This window comes from Poecilia mexicana, unplaced genomic scaffold (assembly GCF_051168715.1).
Source record: "Poecilia mexicana isolate PSO_F unplaced genomic scaffold, ASM5116871v1 scaffold_8, whole genome shotgun sequence".
NCBI lineage: Eukaryota > Metazoa > Chordata > Actinopteri > Cyprinodontiformes > Poeciliidae > Poecilia > Poecilia mexicana.
In genome coordinates this window covers 16,110,795-16,133,958 of record NW_028263377.1, presented here as the reverse complement: position 1 = coordinate 16,133,958, position 23,164 = coordinate 16,110,795, and the positions used below count along the sequence as shown (strand labels likewise).

At 39.4% G+C, this 23,164-nt stretch overlaps 1 protein-coding gene across 1 annotated transcript in view; it reads left to right on the top strand.

Moving 5' to 3' along the window:
- coro7 (coronin 7) overlaps positions 1 to 23,164 on the top strand; it is a 106,727-nt gene that overhangs the window by 80,878 nt on the left and 2,685 nt on the right. Inside the window, exons 10-26 of the mRNA XM_014983601.2 lie at positions 19,092 to 19,146; positions 19,229 to 19,286; positions 19,382 to 19,527; positions 19,633 to 19,731; positions 19,806 to 19,901; positions 19,990 to 20,143; positions 20,248 to 20,423; positions 20,684 to 20,792; positions 20,903 to 20,989; positions 21,230 to 21,372; positions 21,493 to 21,597; positions 21,818 to 21,903; positions 22,038 to 22,179; positions 22,277 to 22,366; positions 22,459 to 22,575; positions 22,693 to 22,828; positions 22,969 to 23,060. Of these exons, the coding sequence (XP_014839087.2) occupies positions 19,092 to 19,146; positions 19,229 to 19,286; positions 19,382 to 19,527; positions 19,633 to 19,731; positions 19,806 to 19,901; positions 19,990 to 20,143; positions 20,248 to 20,423; positions 20,684 to 20,792; positions 20,903 to 20,989; positions 21,230 to 21,372; positions 21,493 to 21,597; positions 21,818 to 21,903; positions 22,038 to 22,179; positions 22,277 to 22,366; positions 22,459 to 22,575; positions 22,693 to 22,828; positions 22,969 to 23,060 (1,891 nt within the window). The remainder of the gene's footprint in view (positions 1 to 19,091; positions 19,147 to 19,228; positions 19,287 to 19,381; positions 19,528 to 19,632; positions 19,732 to 19,805; positions 19,902 to 19,989; positions 20,144 to 20,247; positions 20,424 to 20,683; positions 20,793 to 20,902; positions 20,990 to 21,229; positions 21,373 to 21,492; positions 21,598 to 21,817; positions 21,904 to 22,037; positions 22,180 to 22,276; positions 22,367 to 22,458; positions 22,576 to 22,692; positions 22,829 to 22,968; positions 23,061 to 23,164) is intronic.

Below are 23,164 nucleotides of genomic sequence, written 5' to 3'. Positions count from 1 at the left end.
TCAACATGCAGCCCTGTGTCTGACCCTGAGGCGGGTCGCATGTGTCTCCTGAAACCAACCCCCACCCCCGGGATCCTCCGGACAAGGGGTGCTTTAGTTCCACTTGTGGAACCGTGCTCACTGTGCAATTTCTACCATTTGTTTTTTTCATACTGGCCTCCGCACAGTCTGTGGTTCATGACTTTTCTCTTGGTCGCTCTCCTTCTGCTCCTGCTAGGAGTTATTATCAGTGCAGCACACACACGCAATACCATCTGCAAGGTATTACAGTCAATTGCAGGAATAGAGAAATGATTTCACACACATCCCGCAAGGTCCAGATAGAACTGCTCAGTTATTCCAGAGGAAAGGTTTTCCATATTTAGAGATATTTAAAAAAGGAAAGATACATCCTTACATTTTTCTCTACCTCATTGTTTACATTTAGCTTAAAAAAAGTTTGTTTTTTGTTGATCTTGTGCTTAATTGAGTCCGTATTTTTTTCCTATCTGCAGCAGCAGACCTGAAGTTAACCAGCTGCACTGTTGGTGAATTATTTAGATCAGTGGTCCAGGTTGTTTATGGTGGCCCCCACCAGATCTGGGGTGCCTGGAGTACTTTAGGAAGGATTCTTGCAAACTGGGGTCTTAAAATTAAATTCTTACATCAGTGACCAGTAATAAGGCACAATAATAGCACTTAACATGCTTTAAATATAATAATTCGAATTCAAATGTAATTTTTGTACGGATTGTTTGATTTAACCTTTATGAAGCAATAAATAAAAGCTTAGATAGGGATTTTGTGGATTAATTGAGAATAAAGTTACTCTTACAGGCATTTTTATAAGTCAGGGGTTAGCCACAAGATACATGCGTACTTACCTAAGATCCCAGTAGCTGCCGCCTGAGTATTAATTGGAAGGTTGAACTGTAAAAACAAGACTGAGTAAATACCAGAGAAAATTTATCTTGACACTGCGCACACTGAGAGGGGATGGTAAGGGGGATTTTGAAAAACTGGGTTGTTTTCCTTGGTCTTCAAGATGCCCAAGAATTACTTTATTTTACTTAACTTTTATTTACACAGAAAAGTCTCATTGAGACATGAGGCCCCATTTTCAGACTCTCAACTTTAATACCTTCTGTAGTCTTTTTCTCGGTTCAGGCAATGCAATTCTATTGAAGGGTTTACCACATTCAGATCCAATGACAAATGAGATATTGCATTATTTATTCATTTTGATTCTAAATTATTAGAAACGAATTATTTTATTACATTTTTTTTTACCTGAATTAGCCTTTAAAACCTAGCCTGACCACTGAATTTATACGCATTTCCGCTCAATTCTGATCTTTCTTCACTTCTGGGCTTTTTCCCATTGAATTGGATTGTCACTGGTAGATTTTCTACCAGGCCAATCAGCGAACAGAAGGAGAATTTGTTAATGATGACGTACATTTTCTGCAATGTTTTTGAATTGTAGTCTCGCCTGTAGTTTTAGTAGTGGCAGCAGAGGAAGTGAACAAAGCCGTTAAGTTTTGTTTGCCACACTTCCAAACATTGAACTGACATTAAAATCTGCTTCGTTCAGCTTTACACTTCTCTCTTAGCAGTGGAGGATGGTTGTTTACAAAGCAGGCCATTTCTGGTAAGCTTCATAGCATCGATCTGATGATGCTATGAACGTTTGCGGTTGCGTAGAATTTAAGACATCAACACAATCCACACCTCCGACAAGTATAATTTTCTCAATAGCCAAGAGTCCAGAAGCAAAGCATGGAACAAGGGGCTGCTTTTTAAAACCCATTTTCTCACATTTTTCTGTAGTTTGCAGCTTATAAAAATTCTTTCCTGGGTTTTTCATATTGGCTTCGCGTCTGTTGACATGTTGTTCCATTTCATCCGTTTTGTAAATTAGTTAATACATGAGATTGACGTTTGTACTTTTTATGTTTCCATTTGCACATTTCCTTGCCCTTACTTCAGCAATAAATAGATATTTACTTAACAAATACACAGAAAGAAAGGGGAACAAATTCTTGTAGTGAACACAAACAGTGGAAAAAAAAACAAAACATGCATTTGGTCTGAGCTGTAAATCACAGTCCAGTGGCTGCAGGGCCGTCACCACATCGGGCTCCTAATCACCGTGGTTCAGTAAAAGATGGCGAGGCAGCTTATGGCTCTGCCCAGGGGAACCCATAAAACTCTCGTGAAGCTTGGAGCCAACTCCTGCCTGCTAACAGTTTTAAATGCAGGCACTTTGCCACATAGAGCCAAGCTGGGCTGACGGGAATTTCTTCAGGCTGTTTTTTAATCACTCCTCAAATTATGTCTGCACTTAAATGTGCTGTTCGCCTCTCTGCATTGATGAGCAAACTTGCGCTTAAATCATCCAACTGTCTCACTTCATTCTGGTTGTTGTGCGACCCCTTTTTCTGTTTTATGTGCTCCGTCATTTTTGACCTCATTCACCTTCTACGTTCATAATTTACTGTTACTTTTATAGTTTGTTCCATCTTTACTATAAGTTCAGGTTTAGCCGACGTTTATGGATCCTCCATGCATCTCGTAGAGCGTATAAACTGACTTGAGATTTATTGTTTGGAATCATATTATCATGAGGAATCCATAAAAAAAACAGGGAAAAAGGAGAAAACAAAAGCATTGTTATTGAAAAGTGAAATTCTACGTGAGAACCTCGAAGGTCTCGAGACAGGACTGTACATCGATACAACACAACAGATATAAAACAAAACTGAGTGTTTTGTTTTTATATCTATTTATTTTATTTTATTTTTTACATTTTTTATGAACTTTCTTATTCACAGCCAAATTAAAAGTAAAATCTGACATTTATTGCTGCGATTTGCATGTTTTGTTAAGAATATTCCTGTGGAGTTTTACTTTTTGTGAGGCCAAAGAAGACCATACTTCCTGCTGCAAAGCAGCAGCTCTTCAGACATTGACACATTTTGCAAGTTCCATCCAATCATCCATCCATTATCCTCACGGGGAGTCACAGACCCGACCCGACCCGACCTGACCACCAAGCAAATCATTTTTGTTGGGCCACAAATCTAAACTCTAGATGATTTTCTGAAAAGTGGGACATTTCTGTGTGGATCTGGTCATATGCTTATAGTTGTTTTATTTAAAGGTCCAATATCATCCCATTTTCAGGTTTTAGACAAAGTTAATCAGATTGTTCATTAAAATCTTCTTGTAAGAGTACATGATGGCAGGCGGCAAAAATCCCAGAATCCTGTGGAAAAGAAACCGGCTCTTAGCATCACACCTCCTCTACCGTACCTAACAGTGCACATGAGGTTCTTTTCACATATCCATACATTTAAAATTCTCTGTGTCTCTTTGTGCTTTCAAAGTGTTTTTTTTTTTTTGTCTTTGCAGCAGGAAGAACAAAGTTGAGTAATGTTTGGGGGCATATGTTTATAAAATATCTGTAGCATTGTATAATTAGGGTATGAAAACAGATGATTAGTCCAATTCAAAAGTTCCCATTAGGACAGTCTTTGAATAATTATCATTTATCTCTTTGTTGTTTCGATGCTGAGGAGGGCATTCTCTTTGTTTGTCTTCAATATTGTCAGCTGTGTTCAGTTGAGTTTGGTGGACGTGCATTTCATCGTCAGTCACACATAAATGCGCTCTGACAGCTGCATGTGTGGGCTGCCTCAAGATGCGACTGCCATCTTCCATTTGCCCTTTTTTCCCACCGAACCCTTTAACCCTGCAGCTTGGGAAAAAAAAATGTCCAAGAAAAATGCAGTGTCATGCAAAAAGAGGAGGAAGAACCTGGCTAACAAACTGGGAGCATGCAGGGTTAATTAGATGCAGTTCTGGGAAAGCTGGATATGAGGGAATAAAATATAGCCAGTGGAAAGAGGAGTAATGAGTGTACTGAAAGCAGAAGTTGTTACTGTTTGTGTGAGAGCAAACAATTAATCCTGCCGTCCAATGCAATATATCATTTAAGGCTGAAATATTGACTCTTCCCATCCAAGCTTCGCAGCCAACCTTACCCCGTTGTAAGTCATCGTGCCCCTCATAAAGCTGTCCTCTCTAGAGGAAGTTTGAATAAAATAATTCACCATCATCTGGTAGTCGGACCCAGCGTGGCTCAGGGATCAGGGAACAGTGGATCTCCTCGACTCAGTTTAGATTTAGGATTAAAGGGGTTTCTTTTTTTTCTTCAACCTTTTTCTCACCATCAGTTAGGAAAGGGGCGATTTGGGGAGTTGGATCTAGCTTTGGGGCAAGTTTTTAAAAGAAATCTGGTTCCTGTTTCTCCCTGTTATTGTTTTGACTTTTTTATTTTCATTTTTTCCACATTAACTATACATAGAGATATTTGTCATTTTGTTGTTTCTCTTGGCTTAATTTGGACAAATTGGCCTCATCAGAGCTCTTTTTACCATTACAAAAAGGTACCATAAGCACAGATATTGTATTTTAAACATTTAAGGTCACATGAGCTGCTTGTTTCACACAGAGGGCATTAGTGTAGTAAATATACACAAAAAGCAATCCTTGCTTCACTAACCTACAGTATTAAACCAACTAAAGATATTACCTTATGATGTTTATCTCTTTACTGGATCCTCTGTGAGCTGCAGCAACTTGGATTTGTAAACAGAGAGCTAACAGAAACTACAGTGATATGTACTACTTCTTCATATGTTGTCTTTACAATGGACAGACTTCCAAGAGTTTTACTGAGATTTTATTTGATAAATCAACATAAACTAGTGGATAATTGAAAAAGTAATGGCATATGGGGTGTCCAAACTGTTCAGGAATGAACATCTGAAAATTGTGGCCTGCATTTTTCTTTAGCCCCATTTTTTACTGACATCCCTAAATAACATCCAGTTCCTTCAGAAGCTACCTAATTAGAAAATATAACAGTGCCAAGAAGAAAGCATGAACTTGTAGTTTACCACAAGTCACGCAGAGGACACTGCAAACGCATAAGCACAGAGGAGACCACATTTAAATTTAGTATTAGTTTATAGAACTTAAAAGCTAACACGGTAATCGTCATGTCTGCAGTATGCCCACCAGAAAACACAGTGGTGACCATGTTTTGTTGTGGGAATTGTTTGCTTCAGATGGGAGAGGAGAATTAATTGGTATATGGATGGAGCTAAATGCAGGACAATCCCACAGTTGCACCTGTCTGATGCCAAACAACACCTTCTGCTAGCATGGCCTAGTCAAAGTCCAGACCTAAATCCAATTGAGAATCTAAGGCAAGACTTGAAGATTATTCTCCACAAAAATTCTGTGCAATCTGGCTGAGAGTTTTTTTTTTTTTTTTTTTTTTTTGCAAAGTAGAAAACAATTAGCAGAAAATTACTCTAAATTGGTTTATCATGATGAAATGTTAAAAGATTTAAGGATTTAAGAAGTATGAATATATTTGTAAGCACCAGCTGCAGCTCTGATTTGAGAAACTCAGGGTGATGAAGTGCAGAGTGATCTTACAGTGACGGGGCGAGGTACAGGGGGCGTAGGTTGGGTTAGCAGACCCTGCTGACCTCCACTCCCTTGGTTACTTTTAGCTAGGGTCATACAGAAATGACATTTTCCCATGATCATCATTAACAGAGCTCAAATAAATTCAGACTAATGTTCCTTATTTCAGATTCTGTTTTTTTCTTTCTTTTTTTTCCTCATCTTTAGTTTCACTTTAAAATCTGATCATATCTTAATTTGTTTTGGTGATTTCTTTTCTCGTCCATTAAATACAATAAGAACCGGTTTGGTTTATTCCAAGATGCTTGCAAGCTGTTTACTCAGCTCATTCTCTTTGTTTTTGCTCACCTCTTCATTCTAGTCATATTCTCACTCTGGTATTCTAGGCATTGAGTAGGAGAAACATGCCTGTGGTTGAGTTTGTTAGACGCAGCAGCTCAGCTGAGGTATGTTTAGCATGACTGCACAGACACTCTTTGAAGGAGATGAGAGCAGCTATGCAGCACAGATCACTTCAGGTCACGATGCGTATTTCAACGACTGAATAACTTACAATAAACGATGAGGGTCGGAGAGGTTAACTCACCGTCATACAACCGTCTGTCGAATCCATGCGTCCTGCAAGATTACCAGTCCAGGATAATATTCTTGTAATCAAAAAGCTCAAGGTTTTAATTTTTCTCTTTCCTCTCTCTTTAAATAATTTGTCTCCCTCTAACAGGTTTTTTTTTTTTTTTCAAAACTTGCTGGTCTTTTTTTGCACAGAACATCTACTGCAATGTCTTTGCTATGTCGCCTGAATGGCTTGTAGTTGACTTGAAACAGGAGTTCTTTGAATTTACATACAGGTGGAGCCGGGCTGCTTATTACTTTACATTTTATTTAAGGGTATTTATGTAAAATAGGTAAATGATAAATGCATGTTACATGTTGTTTATGCTTCAGAGACTAATTGCACTAATTCTTCTTCGACCCCTCAGTGTTTTATGATCAGACCAGATCTTTGTCTAAAGCTCCCTTTAAAGTGTTTGATTTTAACATGACACTCATTAAGTAATTTGCCTCTAAATTGACCTGTTTGCTCAAACAAAAGAAGACAAATACAAGTACAGGCACACAGATAGTGAGTGTGTCACTTGCAGCAGTGTCTCGGAAAAGGTCTTGACATTAAAACGAGGTCAAGTAGCTGATTAAATAAAAAAAGATACAAGTAGTCACTGGTTTGTTTCTGTCTTCAGATTACTACGTTGGATCCTTTTTGTTGACTTTGCCATTTTCCAGTCGGCTTTTAACCTTGATGTAACTCTTTGCAACTTTAGCAGCTCTTAGTTTTATTCCTCAGAGGAATACGAGTCAGTATTGCGAACAAATTGCTCAAATCGGCTTCATCGTGTGCTGTTGGAGCAGAGTGGACAGAGCCTGGATGTAGGCTTGTAAATGCCTGCTCAGGGTTGTTTATTGTGAGAAGGTGGAGGATTTCAGACGGCGCAGACAGTTTAGGTTTCTGTCTGCAAAGTAGAAAGAAAACTAGAGAAACTGCAGCATCTCATAAACACTGAGAAAGACAAACAGCTAAACACATCTTATGATAAAAAGTATTTTAATGAACACGATAAAACAAAAAACAAAAAGACCTACAAAAAAATGTTTGTCAAGAATATAAAATATTTAAGCCCCAAAACTATTCATACCCCGTGTTGATTAAGGTTTAATGTAAGTCAATCTTTACCAATATATTTATATATATATTTTTCTGATTGAAAGTTATATAAACATTTTTATATGGTTCAGCTGGACCCCCAAGTTAAATCTGATGGAGAATCAGTGGAGTGAACTAAAGATTAGTTTGACTTCAAAGACCAACCTCAAAGACTTTCCTCAGCAAAAAATTAAAAGCTTGGTTTGACTGAAAATGCTATAATAAGCAAATAATATTTTTATATTCTAGTTTTATAAAAATGTAAATAAAAACAGATTTCTGCCAGTAGTCTGAATAATTTTGGGCTAAACTAACTATATTGTGACTTTTTTTGTCTTCATGTAAAATATTTCATTATGCATCTTCCTCTGTGAGGTTTCTCTAATCTCAATGATTAAGTTACATAATTCCCTGGCTCGGTTACAACACATTACTCTTTGAATAAGCAACGTTAGAGACTGTAAATCGAACCTTTTCATCACCAGTTCTCTCTCTCGCGCTAACATGGCTTCTCCTCTGATCAGATATACTCAGAAATGTAGAGGAAAAGAACAGTTAAAAAATGTCTGTTTTTATTCGCGGCTGCATCACGACACCAGATCTGGTTGCAAAAGTCACAGTTCATCCAGCTGATCACCATGTTGCAGCTGTGTTTTCTTCGTTAACCGTCTCTTGCTTCGTCCTATCTCTAACTCTCCCAGATGTTGCGTGATAGATCTCAAAGCCTCCTTCTTAAGACCTTTACACACACATGCAATCTCATATATACATAGACATGCATAACCATCATGATTAACAGCCTTCATGTGATGCAATCTTATCTCCTCTACTGGGTATTCTTTTTTTTTCTTCTCTCTTTCTTTGACCATCTTGCTACAGTAAATCAGACTTTTATTGTTTTTTTGCTTTACTTTTTCATGCCTTGGCCATTAAAGCAAATGATTTATGATAGGTGTGTAGGGCTCTCAGAGAAAGTACTGCAGTTATGGAGAAGGCAGAGGCTTATGATTTGGGGTACAATAGCAGAACAATCTTAGGGATGTAAAAGGAAACGGGGTCAAATTGATGTCTGATTTACAATGGAGAAATTAGTAAACCATTTTTATTTACGCATTTGTTTTTTCTTAGCTTCGAAAGGAAGAATGTTCAAAATAAATAAATGCCAAATTTGATTTCAAATTTTATTACATCCCCCCCCCCCCCTCAACACCTCTTTTTTCCTTTAAAAGAATTTATAAATGACAGAAAATATTTTCAAAAACTGGCTTTTTTTCCCCCCAATAATCTCTTTTTTTTTGAGTTGACCTAAATTCAAATTCCATATAAACAGAACTTGTAAAACTTGTCTCTTAAACAAGATGGTAGTTCTTGGGTGATCTGATGTCACTTTGAACTATGGAAATCCAAGGAGTACATTGGTCGAAAAAAAATCTAGATTTTCCAAAAATCTTTTCAAAAACAAAAGGATTTGATTAACACTTCCTTCAAAATCAGAATTACAAAAACCAAGACTACTTCGCTGCTAAGCCCAGATGATGATGTCATGGCTTTGTAAGCTTCTGATAGGGTAATAATGAACAAAATCAGCTAAGATATCAGAAAGGTAATTGAAGACCTCCACAAGCCTGGTTAATCCTGAGGTGCAACTTCCAGATGCCTGGAAATGTAAGGCTCACGAAGAAACATTATGAAACTGTCCAGCCATTGTACCCTTCAGGAAAGAGATGAACATGCTCTGGTGTGTAAAATGGGTGCATCTACCTTGAAACAAAAGCAAAGCACCTTGTGAAGATGCTGACTGGAGAGTAAGAGTGTCATTATCTCTAGTGAATGAAGTCCTGTACTGACATGAGCTGAGAAGCCACAAAGATGAAGCCATCTGATAAAGCGAAATCATAAGGCAAAACTTAGTCAAAACATTTGTGAACTAAAAACATAGGGATGCTTCATTGAAATCCTCAGTAGTGATTTAAGGTAATATTTTTGCTTCTGATTCCTACTCCTTGAGCGAACCTTCTCTCTCGTCCACACATGTGTGTTGGGGCTTTAAAAATACCCATAAAGCGGTCGTGTTTGTGTCCATAAATTACTGAATTTTAGAGCTTTAGTGTTTTCAATAACTCTTTCTTGGCTGTGCCAGGGGGAAAGTGTCATGCACAGTTCTTTAAAGCAGTGTGAACACGTTCTTAAAGGTTCTTAAAGGTTCTTAAACGCGTTCTTTCTTGAATCACCTTTGTTTCAAGAAAGGCTCCAACTATTGGCTGGACTGTTGCTGTTGAGCACATTGATGACCATGTGATCATGTTGTTCACTGTTCAATATTTTCTTAAGGCAGTAAATCAGTCATCGAGTTTGTTAAACACACACTGCACTGGAGCTTAGCCGAGTTTCGAACAGCAACTACTCAGTCCTTGCTTGAGGTTAACTAAGATAATAAAACTGAGTAAACGACCAAGACTGACTTCATCAGCAACTGTCTGGTGCGCTGAAACATTCTTCTCATTTAGAGCATGAAAGTTTTGTTCTGTGGTTTGTTTTTGAAGATAATCAATTTATGAAGAGTATTTTCGGGGCTGGCTCTTGCTCCTAATACAATAACCAATTCACATTTTGTCTAATAACAGCTAGCTTTGCTTAAGGAAAAGTAATTTGGTAAGAGTTAGTCATTTGCAGGAGATTCAAATTTAAATCAGATGTCATTTTAGGACATTGTGTCCAAAAAAACAGCTCAAACATTATTTGAAACAAGTTTCTGTGGTCCCAGACAGCAAGAGTTGTACAAATTTGGTTCCCAAGCACAAATGATTGAGGCAGGTGGACATTTCTTTTAAAAAAATGTTAAAGGGAAGATTTTACTCTAGAGGATTCTTTGGTGCAACTTTAAAATGTATTTTCATTCTTTCCAGGCCATCTTCCCGAGCTTAAGCTGTTTTAAATTAAACGGATGGTGATTTCAGTCAGTAGATGCGCAAAGCCAGTAGAGATGAACACAAAAGGACTTGCTGCTGAGTTTGCATTTGAAAATTGACTCTACAAAATATTCACTCAGGGGGACCTGCATGCCATACTTTTCAGATTTTTGTTTGTAAATAAAATTGAGGTTAGAACTCTGTCACTTTCCTTCCAATTCACAGCGAAGTGATGCTTTGTGTTGGTTTACCTCATACCTTCAAAATAATGAGGACTCTAACATGTCTAAATCTGACTGAGTTTGAAGGGCATGAATACTTTTGAATACATTCATCTTTAATTTCTTAAAGATAAATGCGATTTTGTTAGAAGCTTTTTTCTTAGTTTCACCCTCAAGCTGTGAGCATGTCTGCTCCATATTTCTAATGTCATTAGAACCCGTTTTGATTCTCACCTTGCTGCTGACTGTGACTTCCACCCATCCTTGTCTCTGTTCTGACTTTGTCTTGAGAGCCGGCAGCTCCCAGGCTCCTGGTGACAGGTCATTACATGGTCATACAGCCGGGGCCGCCAGGGTTAATGCGGAACGCATCTTTTCCAGGACTTCTCAGCCAACGGCACCTTACAGATACGGCCCCCGTGTTCGCAAGCCAACACTGAAAGTAAATGTGCTGTTTATTTCTGCCATCCGCCCCCAAAGCATTCTGACTTTTCTGAGTTGGCTTAATGTGCACGTTAGGGGTTTATGTTTCCCATTAGTGCTGTAACACCCAACTTCTCTTACGGTTCTTACATACTCCAACTTCCTCATGCCCACCCACATTCTGCAAAAAACCCCAACCTCGCCCAAGCTCTGAATGCGAAGGGAAGGAGCCCTCCTGCTAATTTACAACCAGTGACCTGCCTGTTTTATAACCAAGCCAGTCTGGACCAGTTTACCGGGCATTTAAAAGTTCTGCATGTGTGTTTCTGTGTGCAAGCTAACATGAAAATGTGCAACTGGAGTCATTAGACCTGATTAATCTAATGTTTTGATGTGTGATCGTGTCCATATCGCATAGCTTTTTGTAAATAACAATCAGACCTGTCGAAGCTTTGATCGTCTCCTAGTGCATAAACAAATAAAAACAAGATTTTGCAGATTTTTTTTTTCAAGCTGCTTTTTCTTTAAACTTCTTTTTTTTACATTTGTCTTGTTTATCTAAAGATTTAAAGAAAAACTACAATAAAATGAATGTTTATTTTAAAATCTGATAATTATTTTTCTTGTTTTATTAATGTAAACCATTAATGCTAACAGATGATAATGCTAGTGAGGGTTTCAGATCAGTTCACTTCTTTCCCCGTTTGAGCGCATGTTTCTTCAACATGTCCTACTTCCATTTGTCCCAGTTTGCACACATTCTTCACCAGTGCATACTCACCTCTATGCATGTTTGCAGTAATATTTGTCACTCGTGCATTGGAGATTAATTGATTTCCCCTCAGTAATTTGGTGATTTTGATTCATTCTGAAGATAAAGTCCTAAAAATAGTTTTAATTTTAATCTTTTGACTACTGTCTAATTTTGCTTTAGTTCCATTTTACTCACCTGTACCAGTTGTAGTCTTGTTTTAAGTGACTTTAATTGGCAAATATATTAAAATCATAAAAGAATGATTGCTTAGATCATCCTACAACTCAAGTAGAAAATAATTTCATTCCACTAAGAGGAAATATTTTACCTCTTGGCTGTGAATAACTAGTCACGCCTTTTCACAACACTCTCCTGAGACCGGATTGGATTTATATCCCTATAATGCTTTAGGGTTGTTTTTAATTTGTTGAGGAAAATGTCAATGGTTTCCATTGTAGTTATCGTTACTTCAAGACTCTTTGGAGTTTTACGTTAAAATTAAAAACTGTTGTTATAGTTTTAATCTATGAATCTACTTGTACTCATTTGTGGTGGAGAAATGATCCACATCTCTAAAAAGAAGCTGAAGGGACGACATGTATCTTGAGGCTCGGATGGAATCAGTTGTAAATTTTATGTGTGATATTTTTGATTGCGGGTATTACATGTTGAAGGTAACAGAACTCGTCTCACCAATGTTTTCACTAAAACCCTGAACGTGCATTCATACCTGCACCTCTGTTGCACTCGATGTGTGGTACAATGGCACTCATACCAACCCGGGGAGCAGAAGCTTGGCAGCCCATCTGAGACTGGAGCCACAGCTGGCCCCTCTGCTGACAATTCCTGCTTTTCTTTTCCTCTCAGGAACGCAGAGCGTCAGCTCTAATTCCCTTCTAATGAACTAGCTTCTGAAGGTAGCCAGGCAGGCAGGCAGACCCGGAGCGCTCATTAAACGCACATAGTGGAAACAGAGAAACTGGTCAGTGGAAAAAGTGTGCGGCTCATTACGGTACGTTTCAGCTGCCAGTGTGTTCATCGTAAGGCTTCACTCAGTCTGCAGTTTAGAGAATAGTGAAAACATACGCAGCTGTAATTGTTTTTAGTTCACTTAAAGCCACAGTTTTTTTTTTTTTTTTTTTTTTTTTTTTAGCTTATTGGGGTTTTTTTTCCTGACATTTTTTTTTCTATAAAAATGCTGTGCTCAGGTTTCACAAGGATTAGAGTATTGATTTTGACTTGGAGTTCAAATGCAGGCTTTAATTCTGATTTTCCAACTAACTGGCATGAAAACGGCTGATAGATGTAAGCATACAGAATTACCGAGATGGTGTTGAGGAAGAACTCTTATCTTATTGCTAACTTCACGTTGTCAGTCTCATGATGTCTCCATTTTCTATGTTAACAGGAACATATGGTCCAAAAGCAAAAGAGACATGAGCCATGTATGTTGAAAAAGATGTGACAACTCATATGAAACTTATTATAAATGTCAAAATAAGCTCACATATCATCTCTGTGATCAGTTTCTCATTTTCATCCTGTTTCTTTAGGAATTCAGTTTAGCGTTAGCGGATTACTTTGCTTCATTCCTTCCATTGTTGAGGAGATATTATCAATCTTTGGCCTGCAGCATGAGTGTGCTTAACTCTTTACAACGAGACAATAAGTGTATCGCCTGTCTGGGGACACAAAAAAAGGAAAATTAAAAAGGGAAATATTGTAACAATAGAGGATATGCAGCTTATATGAATTATTTTTATCAGATACTTATTACTGGAATCACTTAAGAGCCCTGCTATAAAATGCAACGCTAATTTCTTTGTTTACAGCCCAGCTTTCGACGAAACGTCAGCCACATTATTAACTGGTGCTGCTTTAAGCTTCATAATCAGATACTGATCATGGAAATATCTCAAGCCTACATAGCTACATGGTTACACTTTGAAGTTAGTGATGAATGTCTTAGATTGCAATAAAAAGGAGGCATCATTCACAGTGATTTAAGATTGTTTTTAACATCAAGGTCTAGTTACTCCTTTCGTATGTCTCCAGAGATGTTCTTTGACGTGAATGTTCCTATATTTAGTCTCGTTTTATCTCTTAGAAATCCAGAAGACGCATCCTACTATTGACTATACTCTAAGGCCACTAAATGTGCAAAACAGTATTTTTTTTTTTTATATTGCTAGGATACAAATTTTAAAATATAGGGGTTGCATTCCTTAATGGCCTCCACCTCCCCTCGCTAGCTCTTTCCATTTTCAGGCTCACTACCTGTCATCTGGAGCTTATTGCCATATCTAGTGCATGTTTTTATTATTAAGGCAGGCCTTGCTGAAGGTCATGATCTGATACGACAGAGAAAGGTCCCTTTGACTGATACTCATCTGGTCAAACCTCATAACCTTATACCTCTGCAGTCTGCTTCAATTAGCTCCACCTACGCCGGAGCACATTACACCCACTGGGTGACTCTGATGGTATCAGGGGGAAAGGCTGGTGCCTGTATGGAGTCATTCAGGTGTGCAGCATATTGGTTTTTGTGTGTTTTTGTAAAAGAGCATGAGGTATTTTACTATAAATATCAGGTATAAAACATGCTTTCTTAGGTTTTGAATACAATTTTCATATTTTTGAATGTTTTTTTGTTTTTTTTTCCGGTACCATGTAAAACTGTTGATTTAGTTTAAATGTGTCCACATCTTGTCACATTGGTTTGATGTTTTTGTTACCATAGTGAGTCATAGCCCACTAAAAATCTCTTCACTCTTTACCTAATGCAATTTGATCTTTTCCAAAGTATTTTGCCTATTTTCTTAATAAATTGGTTAGAAAAGCGAGGTTATACATGATTCCCTGATTGCTGAGCAGTAATCAGCTTCGCTACATGTGTTCATGTTGAACTGAATCACCTTTAAGTGTCTCTTTCAGGCACAAATACCCAATAAATGAGCACATCAGTTTGTTTTTTTGTCTGCTCTGCATGTCTCTACTTGTCTGGCCTCTTAATACGACTCACAGTGTTTACTACATTATCCCGCGTTATTAAACGACAACACGTTCTAATGATCTGAATTCTAAACACAGATAGCAGGAGTAATATACCCATCATATCTGCTGGTGCTGAAGGCTGCTGTCAGAGAGAGAAGGTCATTTTATGATTTTCATTTGGCTTCTGTGCGAGATGAGCGGTGTGAGGTGATGGCAGCTCAGAAAGGAGGCAGGTGGGTGTTTTTTTGTTTTTTTTGATACTCTGATGGCTCTTTGCAGATAGTTAGAGGAGTTTGGGTTGAGTTGAGACATTATTAGGTGCAGATAGGCCTGAGAGCTGTTGGAATGTTGTTTTTGGGATGTTATGTAATCATGATTATGGTGCTAAATATATTTTAATTGCACACCAAAAACAGGGAAATGCATCTGACTTTTCTGAATGAGCATAAAAGCTTCTTTTTTTCATTCACAATGAGTCTGTGTGGAGATTTGCATAGCGGACTCTTAATTAATTAACTCTGCGATACCGCGTCATGACGTCATTTAAATCCGCATCATTAGCACTTATTATGCGTGTGTGCTCCCCCATTATCTGTGCGTAAATATGCACCAGCATGCGTCTGCATTTGGCTGTGTGGGAAAACGGGGCCTGAGAGGAGGTGGACCATGAAAACGACGGCAAACGGTGACCACAGTCAGAGATGAAGCTCCGCTACTATTATGCGGCTGTTTGACTTGTACTTTTTACTGTGAGAAAAGCGGAGATAAGACCTCGGAGAGAGCGAGGGCATTTCGGAGAGCTAATTGGGACTAACGGTGCAGGGGGAGCTTGAGGGACAAAGCAAGGTAGTTTTGTTGTGGGGAGGACAGAGCAAAGGAGAGCAGAGTGGGAATGGAGGTGGACTCCCTGTGGACAGACTCGGACATGGGAACAGAGACTCGAGCTAACCAAGCGTGGCCGCCCCTTGCTGACTTCACCGACTTGCAACAGAGAAGAGAGAGGTTAAAAAGAGGCACAGGTGTTATTTGTGTCCTGCTTTTAATTGTTCTTAAACCAATCACAAGACTTTTAAAAAAAACTCAAGAGGAGGAGAATTTCTACCTTTCTTTTGTCTCTTACTGTATATCCCTTTTTGATTAGGTGGATTCTAATCAACACTGCTCATGCACTTGTTTTTATCTTTTCACTGTGACATTCAAGTTAAAGCCAGACTAAAAATAAGTTGGTAAGCAATCACTAAAGAAATAAAAATGTCTGTATTGTAGTGTGCAAAAAGAGAAACCACATCCTTCACAGGCACACCCCCCCCCACCAAAATAAACAAGTGAGATAGCAGGTAGCCAATCCAATGTGTTAGCAATATGAAATATTACTGCTAATAAATCTGACAACATATGAGAGTGAACACATATAAATTAAAGCGAAACAGTTGAATTCATGGCTAATGACCTTTCCGAATGTTATTTTTTATATTTCCTGTGGATTTCGTTGAACAGTAAGGTCATAGTGATCCTGCTGAGCAATCCATCCCCACACAGCCTCCCTGCCTCTTTGATCTCCCTTATTAAAAACGAACATGAACAGTTCAAAATATTTGTCAGCTATAAATTAATCTAGATAGAAAGACTGACTGGCTTTAAAGCTGTTGACCCAAAAGATAATGGTTGAATAGATCACACTCCCCACAGCAAACCTATAGATCTGCAGCATCTTGCTGAAAACACTGTAGAACTTAAGGATCTCCAGGATGTAAAGTCTCCTCTGTTCCTTCTTGTAGACTGCTATTTATACTCTTTAACCACCTCCACTTCTTTTCAGATGACAGAAATACTGTTTGACCAATTCCTTTTCTTCCTTAATCTACAATTGTGTTCTTTGTTTCATTGACTTTTAGGATAAGACGGTTGTTTCCACACCAGGCCACAAACCAAACCAGCTTTCTGTTCTCAGCCTTTTCTCTAATACACCCAGAGAGTTTCCTTAGCATTTCTCTAGATTACTGGACTCTGAGTTTTACTGGAAACCTGAGGTGTACAAAGTGAAAAGTAATGGTGAGAGTACAGACCCCTGTGGTGCTCCTGTGCTGCTGATCTACTGGTCAGACAAAAAAACCTTTTATCCTCACAAACTGCGGTCTGTTGTAGTCATTGATTTTTGATGATTGTTGATGGAGCTACCTTTCTCTTCTACAGTTTCTGACATTAAACTGGAGTGATTTATTAAAGACTAAGGATAAAAGAAAAATCGTGAATACATCCAACTATTAGCTGTTCATAGACTCTAATCTGATACTGCTTGTTTCATGATTTTCATACAATCATCCATGACATGCTGTCACATGCTCTTATATTTTGCTACTCGCATGAAAACAACAATAAAAAAAGTCCCTTGCGTGTCACCATTTGTTGTCGCCTTACATACTCCAACTAACCCTGTCATTACACTGTCATAGTTGGAGCATTACATCACCAGTCTGTCAGCATCAAGTGGCCCTGGAATAGAAGCGTTGCACAAGGTCGTCATCATAAACCCATCTCTGGAAGTGAGTCTCTCCACTTCAGTCAGCCTGGACTCTGTCCTTATCCCGACTGTGACCTGCAGAGGAAATCATAACGCGGCCTGGCTGCGGCTCTTAGAATAGAATAGCAGTGAAGAATGGGGGAGATTTGCCTAGATTACCCCGGTTGTTTGTAGAAGTATTTCCTGTTTGGTTTAGGTACCCAGTTGTACTTTCCTTATTAAGTTCTGCAGCCCTCAATCCTCTTAGTGTGTATCACGAGAGGTGGCAGGTGACTGTGGACTTGTTTAGACCTGCATGAGTAAAGTTTGCAGTACACCAACAGGAAATGGTTTCAAGTGGTTCAGAAGAAATATCTCTGTAGTTTGACTTGATTGTTTTGTGCTTCACACCAGTTTGCTCTGTTGAGCCTTCGTTTTGTTTAACAAATAATCCAAAATGGGTGATTTACCGTCAACATTGATGATGTCAATACTATGAAATAAATTTACAGTGAAGACATTTCTTGGTAGTATTGAAATCATACTACCAAGCATTGAAATCCATAAAGATCCAATCAAATTCATAATTATTGGAAAGCCTAGTAAAGTTGTGTAAAAGAAACTTTTAAATAAATTCCTCTATTACTGTGACATCATATGTTATTTAATTAGGAAGAAATATTAAGATATTTTTTTTACAAAATCACTTGTGGCGCAGTTATGAGTAACATATAGTAAGTGCTGGGAATACAGTTTATACAGAATGGTGAAGAGAATGACCCCAGTGTAGGAGGTTAAAAAATAAAAATGTTTGCTTCATAAAATAAGAAGAGAAAAGAAAAAAAAAAAGTCAAAGTCCAGGGAAACCACAAGAACCAGGAAACATGCTGGAGGTAGCAGTAGGATATATCAAACTGCTGGAGAGTTGATTACTGAACAAGGAACAGGTGGTTGATTAGGAACAAGGTACAGCTGTGAAGGAAAACAAGTTGGACTCAGGAAGTGGGGAAAAATGGCTGATCAAACACACAGGGAACAAGGAAGCAGGATACCAAGATGAAGCGAAACAAAAAAATTCCCAAAGATCATCACGGTGTTCTCTTGTGGTTTTCTGTTGATACCCAACAGAAACGGAAATTTACCAAGATAAAAAAAATATGAATTGGGGAAAAAAAGCCACATGTACTACTTATTTTACAGGGATTTTGAGTCTCAAGGGATTTTGTTGAAACTAATAATTTCATAATAGATTTTGTTTCTAACTGAATAAAGTTTGGATTTCTAAAATTTTAAGTGAGAGATTGCACTAAAACATAATTTTATTTTTTAAAGATTTTTTGGTACATTTTTACCAGAGATGCAACGACACATGGCCAATTCTGTGCTGTAGTGTGGAAACAACTTTATTTTTTTTACATAGAAAGATGTTGCTTTGTTTTTTTATTATTATTATTATTATTATTTTTATTTTTATTATTCCTTTATTTAACCAGGTAAACCCCATTGAGATCTAGATCTCATTTTCAAGGGGGACCTGGGCAGAAGTCTGCAGTACACAGCAACCTGGTTACAAAACAAAATTGAATTATTACATATACACAAATATAAAACAGAATAAAACAATTTAAAAACAGTGACACTGTTTAAAAGATTCTCGTTGCCTGTTTTTAAGAATCAAAATTATTATTGTATTGAATTATTCCAAATAGAAACCTCAATCAACAGATTCTCCAGTTTTTTGAAGGTCTTTCTAAATTTTACTTTGGCTAGTTCTCTAATTTTCTGTCCAGGACCTGATGATTGTTTTTGGGGGGAAATGCTGTGACTGATTTATATGGAGCTGCTTAATCTTGACTTTAAACAGAAATACACAGTATTTGTTGTGTGCATAGCCTCCACAGTATTGTTACAGGTGGGAAAAATATATATATTTTGTGCAGCTGAGTTTGTAAAAGGGGTTGAAGTCACCTTTTACTGAGTCAACTGCACCATCTAGTGGCAACACCTTTCAACTTGAACCTGCTGTAACTTAAAACGCTAAGTGATGCAAAAGCAAAGAAAAAAATTCTCAATGTTTTCTCTCTTTCTTCATCCTTGTCTCCTTCTACAGGTTGCTGGTCCCTCTGTTTGATGATGACACTGGTCTCCTCATGCTCGCTGGCATTGTAAGCTGTATATTTGTGTTCTTCTTGTAAAGATTATGTTGAACTCACTCAGATTTATTAATGCTTCCCTTTCTCCGCTTAGGGAGACACTGCAGTTGTTTGTTTTGAAGTCTCCGCCGCTGAGCCTTTCCTGACTCAAGGTAAAATGTGGTTGTTTTTGTCCATGCTTAGAAATGTTTTATTTTTTTTAAATTCTGTCCTGTATTGTTCCCTCTTTTTCTTAACTTTCTCACAGTGAGTCACTGTCTGACTGACGCTTCAACTCGAGGCGCTGCCATGGTGCCAAAGTTGGCACTGGATGTCATTTCCTGTGAAGTGGTGCGTGTTCTTCAGCTGACAGACAGCTGCATCGTTCCGATCAGCTACCAAGTCCCTCGCAAGGTATTGCCGGCAAACAACAGATTTCTGGCCTCCGCGTTCATCTTGATTTCCTTTCCACAGATGTTTTATTGCTTGAGCTTTTGTATCTCGTTCTTCGTTTTGCAGAGTTCAGGCCAGGAGTTTCATGATGACCTTTATCCGGACACGGTGGGCACGACTCCAGCCATGTCTGCCGAGGAGTGGTGGAAGGGAGGGAACAAACAGGTAACAGAACCTCGCTCACAGCAGCTTAGAAAAGTTTGAAGGTTGCTCAAACAAGCAGCTCTGTTTGTCCCAAGGTGGATAAAGTCAGCCTCCACCCAGACAAGAGACCCAAACCAGCAGCAAAACAGACGCCTGTTAAGAAGGAGCTGCCCCGCGGAGGAAGCAAAGAGGTAAGAAAATGTGTTTTTTGTTTTTCTAAAGCAGGACGAGCTTTATGTTTGATTAGCAGAATTTAAAACACCATTCTGCTCTTTCCAGGATCAGCCTCACGGCTGCTCCACCTCCAGTAGTCCTCTGAGCACCCCCAGCAGCACCGCTGCCCCGTCCCGCTCTCCCTCCTCCACCTCTGGTCTCTCCTCAGGCTTCCTCCCCAGTCCCAGCCAGAGCGTAAAGGCAATCCAAAACATGCTGGGTAGAAACTAACGCATGCACACATCCGTATTTTTAGAATAATTATTTGTTTTAGATGTTTGTTTTTTGGGTGTTTTTTAAACTAAGGTTTTCTTTTTTAATCAGGACCAACATCCAAATTCCGACACATCCAGGGTGCGGTGATGCACCGGGACAAACACATCACCAACATCCGGAACCTCAACCTGACGACGCCAGGCGAGTGTGACGGCTTCTGCGTGAACCGCCAACATGTGGCCGTCCCGCTCGCCATAGCAGGAGGCCAGATTGCTGTGTTTGAGGTATGAATAAAAACATTTTGTTATTTGTTATACTTAAGGAAGCTTACCAAAAAGTATACACACATCCCCTACCAATCCTGGTGCAGTAACTAGCCTTATTCAAAACTAATGTGCTTTCTGAGAGTGTGCACAAATTGAATCGGAGACTTCCAGTTGAGCTAATGGTCCCTTCGACCCCCTGAGAATTTAGTTTAGTTAGTGCTTGTTAGATGTAAAACCACAGCTGTACTCCAGCTGTTTGACTTTTTCCCTCTCCTCAGCGCTCTGGACCCGGGAGGCAGCCGGACACAGCTCTGCCCACCATCCAGAACTCTGTAAACGTGGCCGACTTTTCCTGGGACCCCTTTGACACACACAGACTGGCAGTGGGTGAGTGAATACATCCTTACTAACAAACTCCACCTTTACAGATAAAAACTTCTTCCTCACAAACTTATCTGAGCGTGTCTCTGAGTTTATATTTGAATGTCTCTTTCTAGCTGGAGATGATGCTAAAATCAGGATGTGGCAGGTACCTGAGGGTGGGCTGAAAGAGACGCTGACTGAGCCTAAGCTCGTCTTGCAAGGTAGGTCATATTGCATAGAGAAACAAAATCAACCTAAATCTATGTATTAATGATTCTGGCTTTGGCGGGAGTTTGAAGAAATCGCAATAAATCTCCGGGGAGGAAGTAACATTTTCCAGCTTTCTCAGTATTTATTTCAAATGCATCTGGAAAACTTGCCAAACAAAATAAACTTGCACATTTTCTGGTGTGACTCTTGAAGTCTCAGTTGTATTGATGGCTACCCCCGACTCCCTGTAGGCCACACCGAGAAGATCTACTCCATCAAGTTTCACCCTCTGGCCAGTGGAGTCCTGGTGTCCTCATCCTACGATCTCACAGTCAGACTGTGGAACCTGGAGAGCGGAGAGCAGGTCAAGATTCTCACCGGCCACCAGGACCAGGTAGGTTGTTACTATAGCAAAGAAGACGCAATTTGAACGAGCAGAGATGTTTCTATAAAGCGAAGGGAAACTTATGGAAGGTTTTCCTCCTGGCTTGGTTTTCCCGATGTTCCCGTTCAGGTGTTTGGAATGGCGTGGAGTCCAGACGGGAAGCTGCTGGCCACAGTCTGCAAGGATGGGAAAGTTCGCATCTATGACCCTCGCAAATCTACAGCACCTGTGCAAGTATGGCAACAAACTATAGAACAGCAGCTTACAAAGTAACAACAATCTGGCATTTTCAGTTGTTCTACGATAATATTAAAAACTTCAAGAGGTCTGGATACTTTTATATTTGGATTCAGTCGTTTTTTTGTAATATTTGTCTCTCAGTTCTTAGATAATAGTTGTCGTATTGTAACGTCTCTTCAGTATTCGCCTAGACTTGCTGTTTTTGTTTTCCCAGGAGGGGCCGGGGCCAGAGGGCCACAGAGGAGCTCGTGTGGTCTGGGTGTGTGATGGGAAGTACCTGCTGGTGTCAGGATTTGACAGGTACTGGAAACTAAACCCTTTTTATTAGTCTGTTCATCATGGCTGTTAAATTATTTTAATTTACTTTTCTCCTGTCTGAGCAGCACTGACCAAAGTAACCCTTCTTCTCGTCCTCTTGTCTATTGCTGTTTTAGTCGTAGCGAAAGAGTACTTTACCTGTTCTCCGCTGACTCCCTGTCATCCGGGCCAATAGCCAACGCTTCTTTAAACGTATCTCCCTCCACTCTTATCCCATTTTACGACCCCGACACCAGCGTTGTAATTCTTACTGGGAAAGTGAGTAAGATGAGAGATGAACTGGCGCAAGTCTCTGCAGAGTGTGTCACGGCTAAAGCATAATTTGCATGAAATTATGTTTTCTGCTTTTCTTCAGGGCGACACCAGAGTCTACATTTATGAGTTGGTCCCAGAAGATCCCTACTTTATCGAATGCAGCAGTTTTAACTCCCCTGAGCCTCATAAGGTACTAAGGCTACTTACTTTATCCTAATTATCATCGGCACATCCATTGAAGTTGAAGTTAAAGTGTTGGATTCTGTGCTCCCCTGTGTCCAGGGCCTTGCCTTTTTGCCTAAAACGGAGTGCAACGTGCGAGATGTGGAGATAGCTGTGGGACTGATGCTCACCAAGACCACCATAGAGCCGGTGGCCTTCAGAGTCCCCCGGGTTAAAGTGAGGCAACCGAACCCCCTTGCGAACACTTCCAGGAACACCGCCTGCTTTTTTTTTTTTTTTTTTACTCATGTTTACTTCTAATGAACACAACGTTTTTCCTTTTTGGCTCTCCAGAAAGAGTTCTTCCAGGACGACGTGTACCCAGACACAGCAGTGTGGTGGGAGCCTGCGCTCACCGCCTCCGCCTGGCTCTCTGGCTCCAACGGCCAGCATAAAAAGCTCAGCCTGAAGCCCAAAGACATGACGCCAGGTGCGTCTACAGACACAACACAGCTCCTAAATATTCATCAAGATGCCGTCTTTAGACCCGCATGTCGACACTCTGGACATGTCCTGGTACGTTTGGTTGCTTCATGCGAAGCTCTGTTTGTGTTTTTTTTTTTTCCTCAGTGAGTGAGGCCCCCAAAGAGGCTCCGGTGAGGAAATACCTGCCCTCGTCTGTTTACCTGGAGGAAAAAACGGATGAACAGAAAAAAGACGAGGTGAAACTTTGCATTAGTTTGTCGTAGATCAGATGTATGGACCTTTTGTAGTACCTGAAAAAAAGCATGTCTGTGTCCTCCTGAGATCTTAACACTCGGTGTGT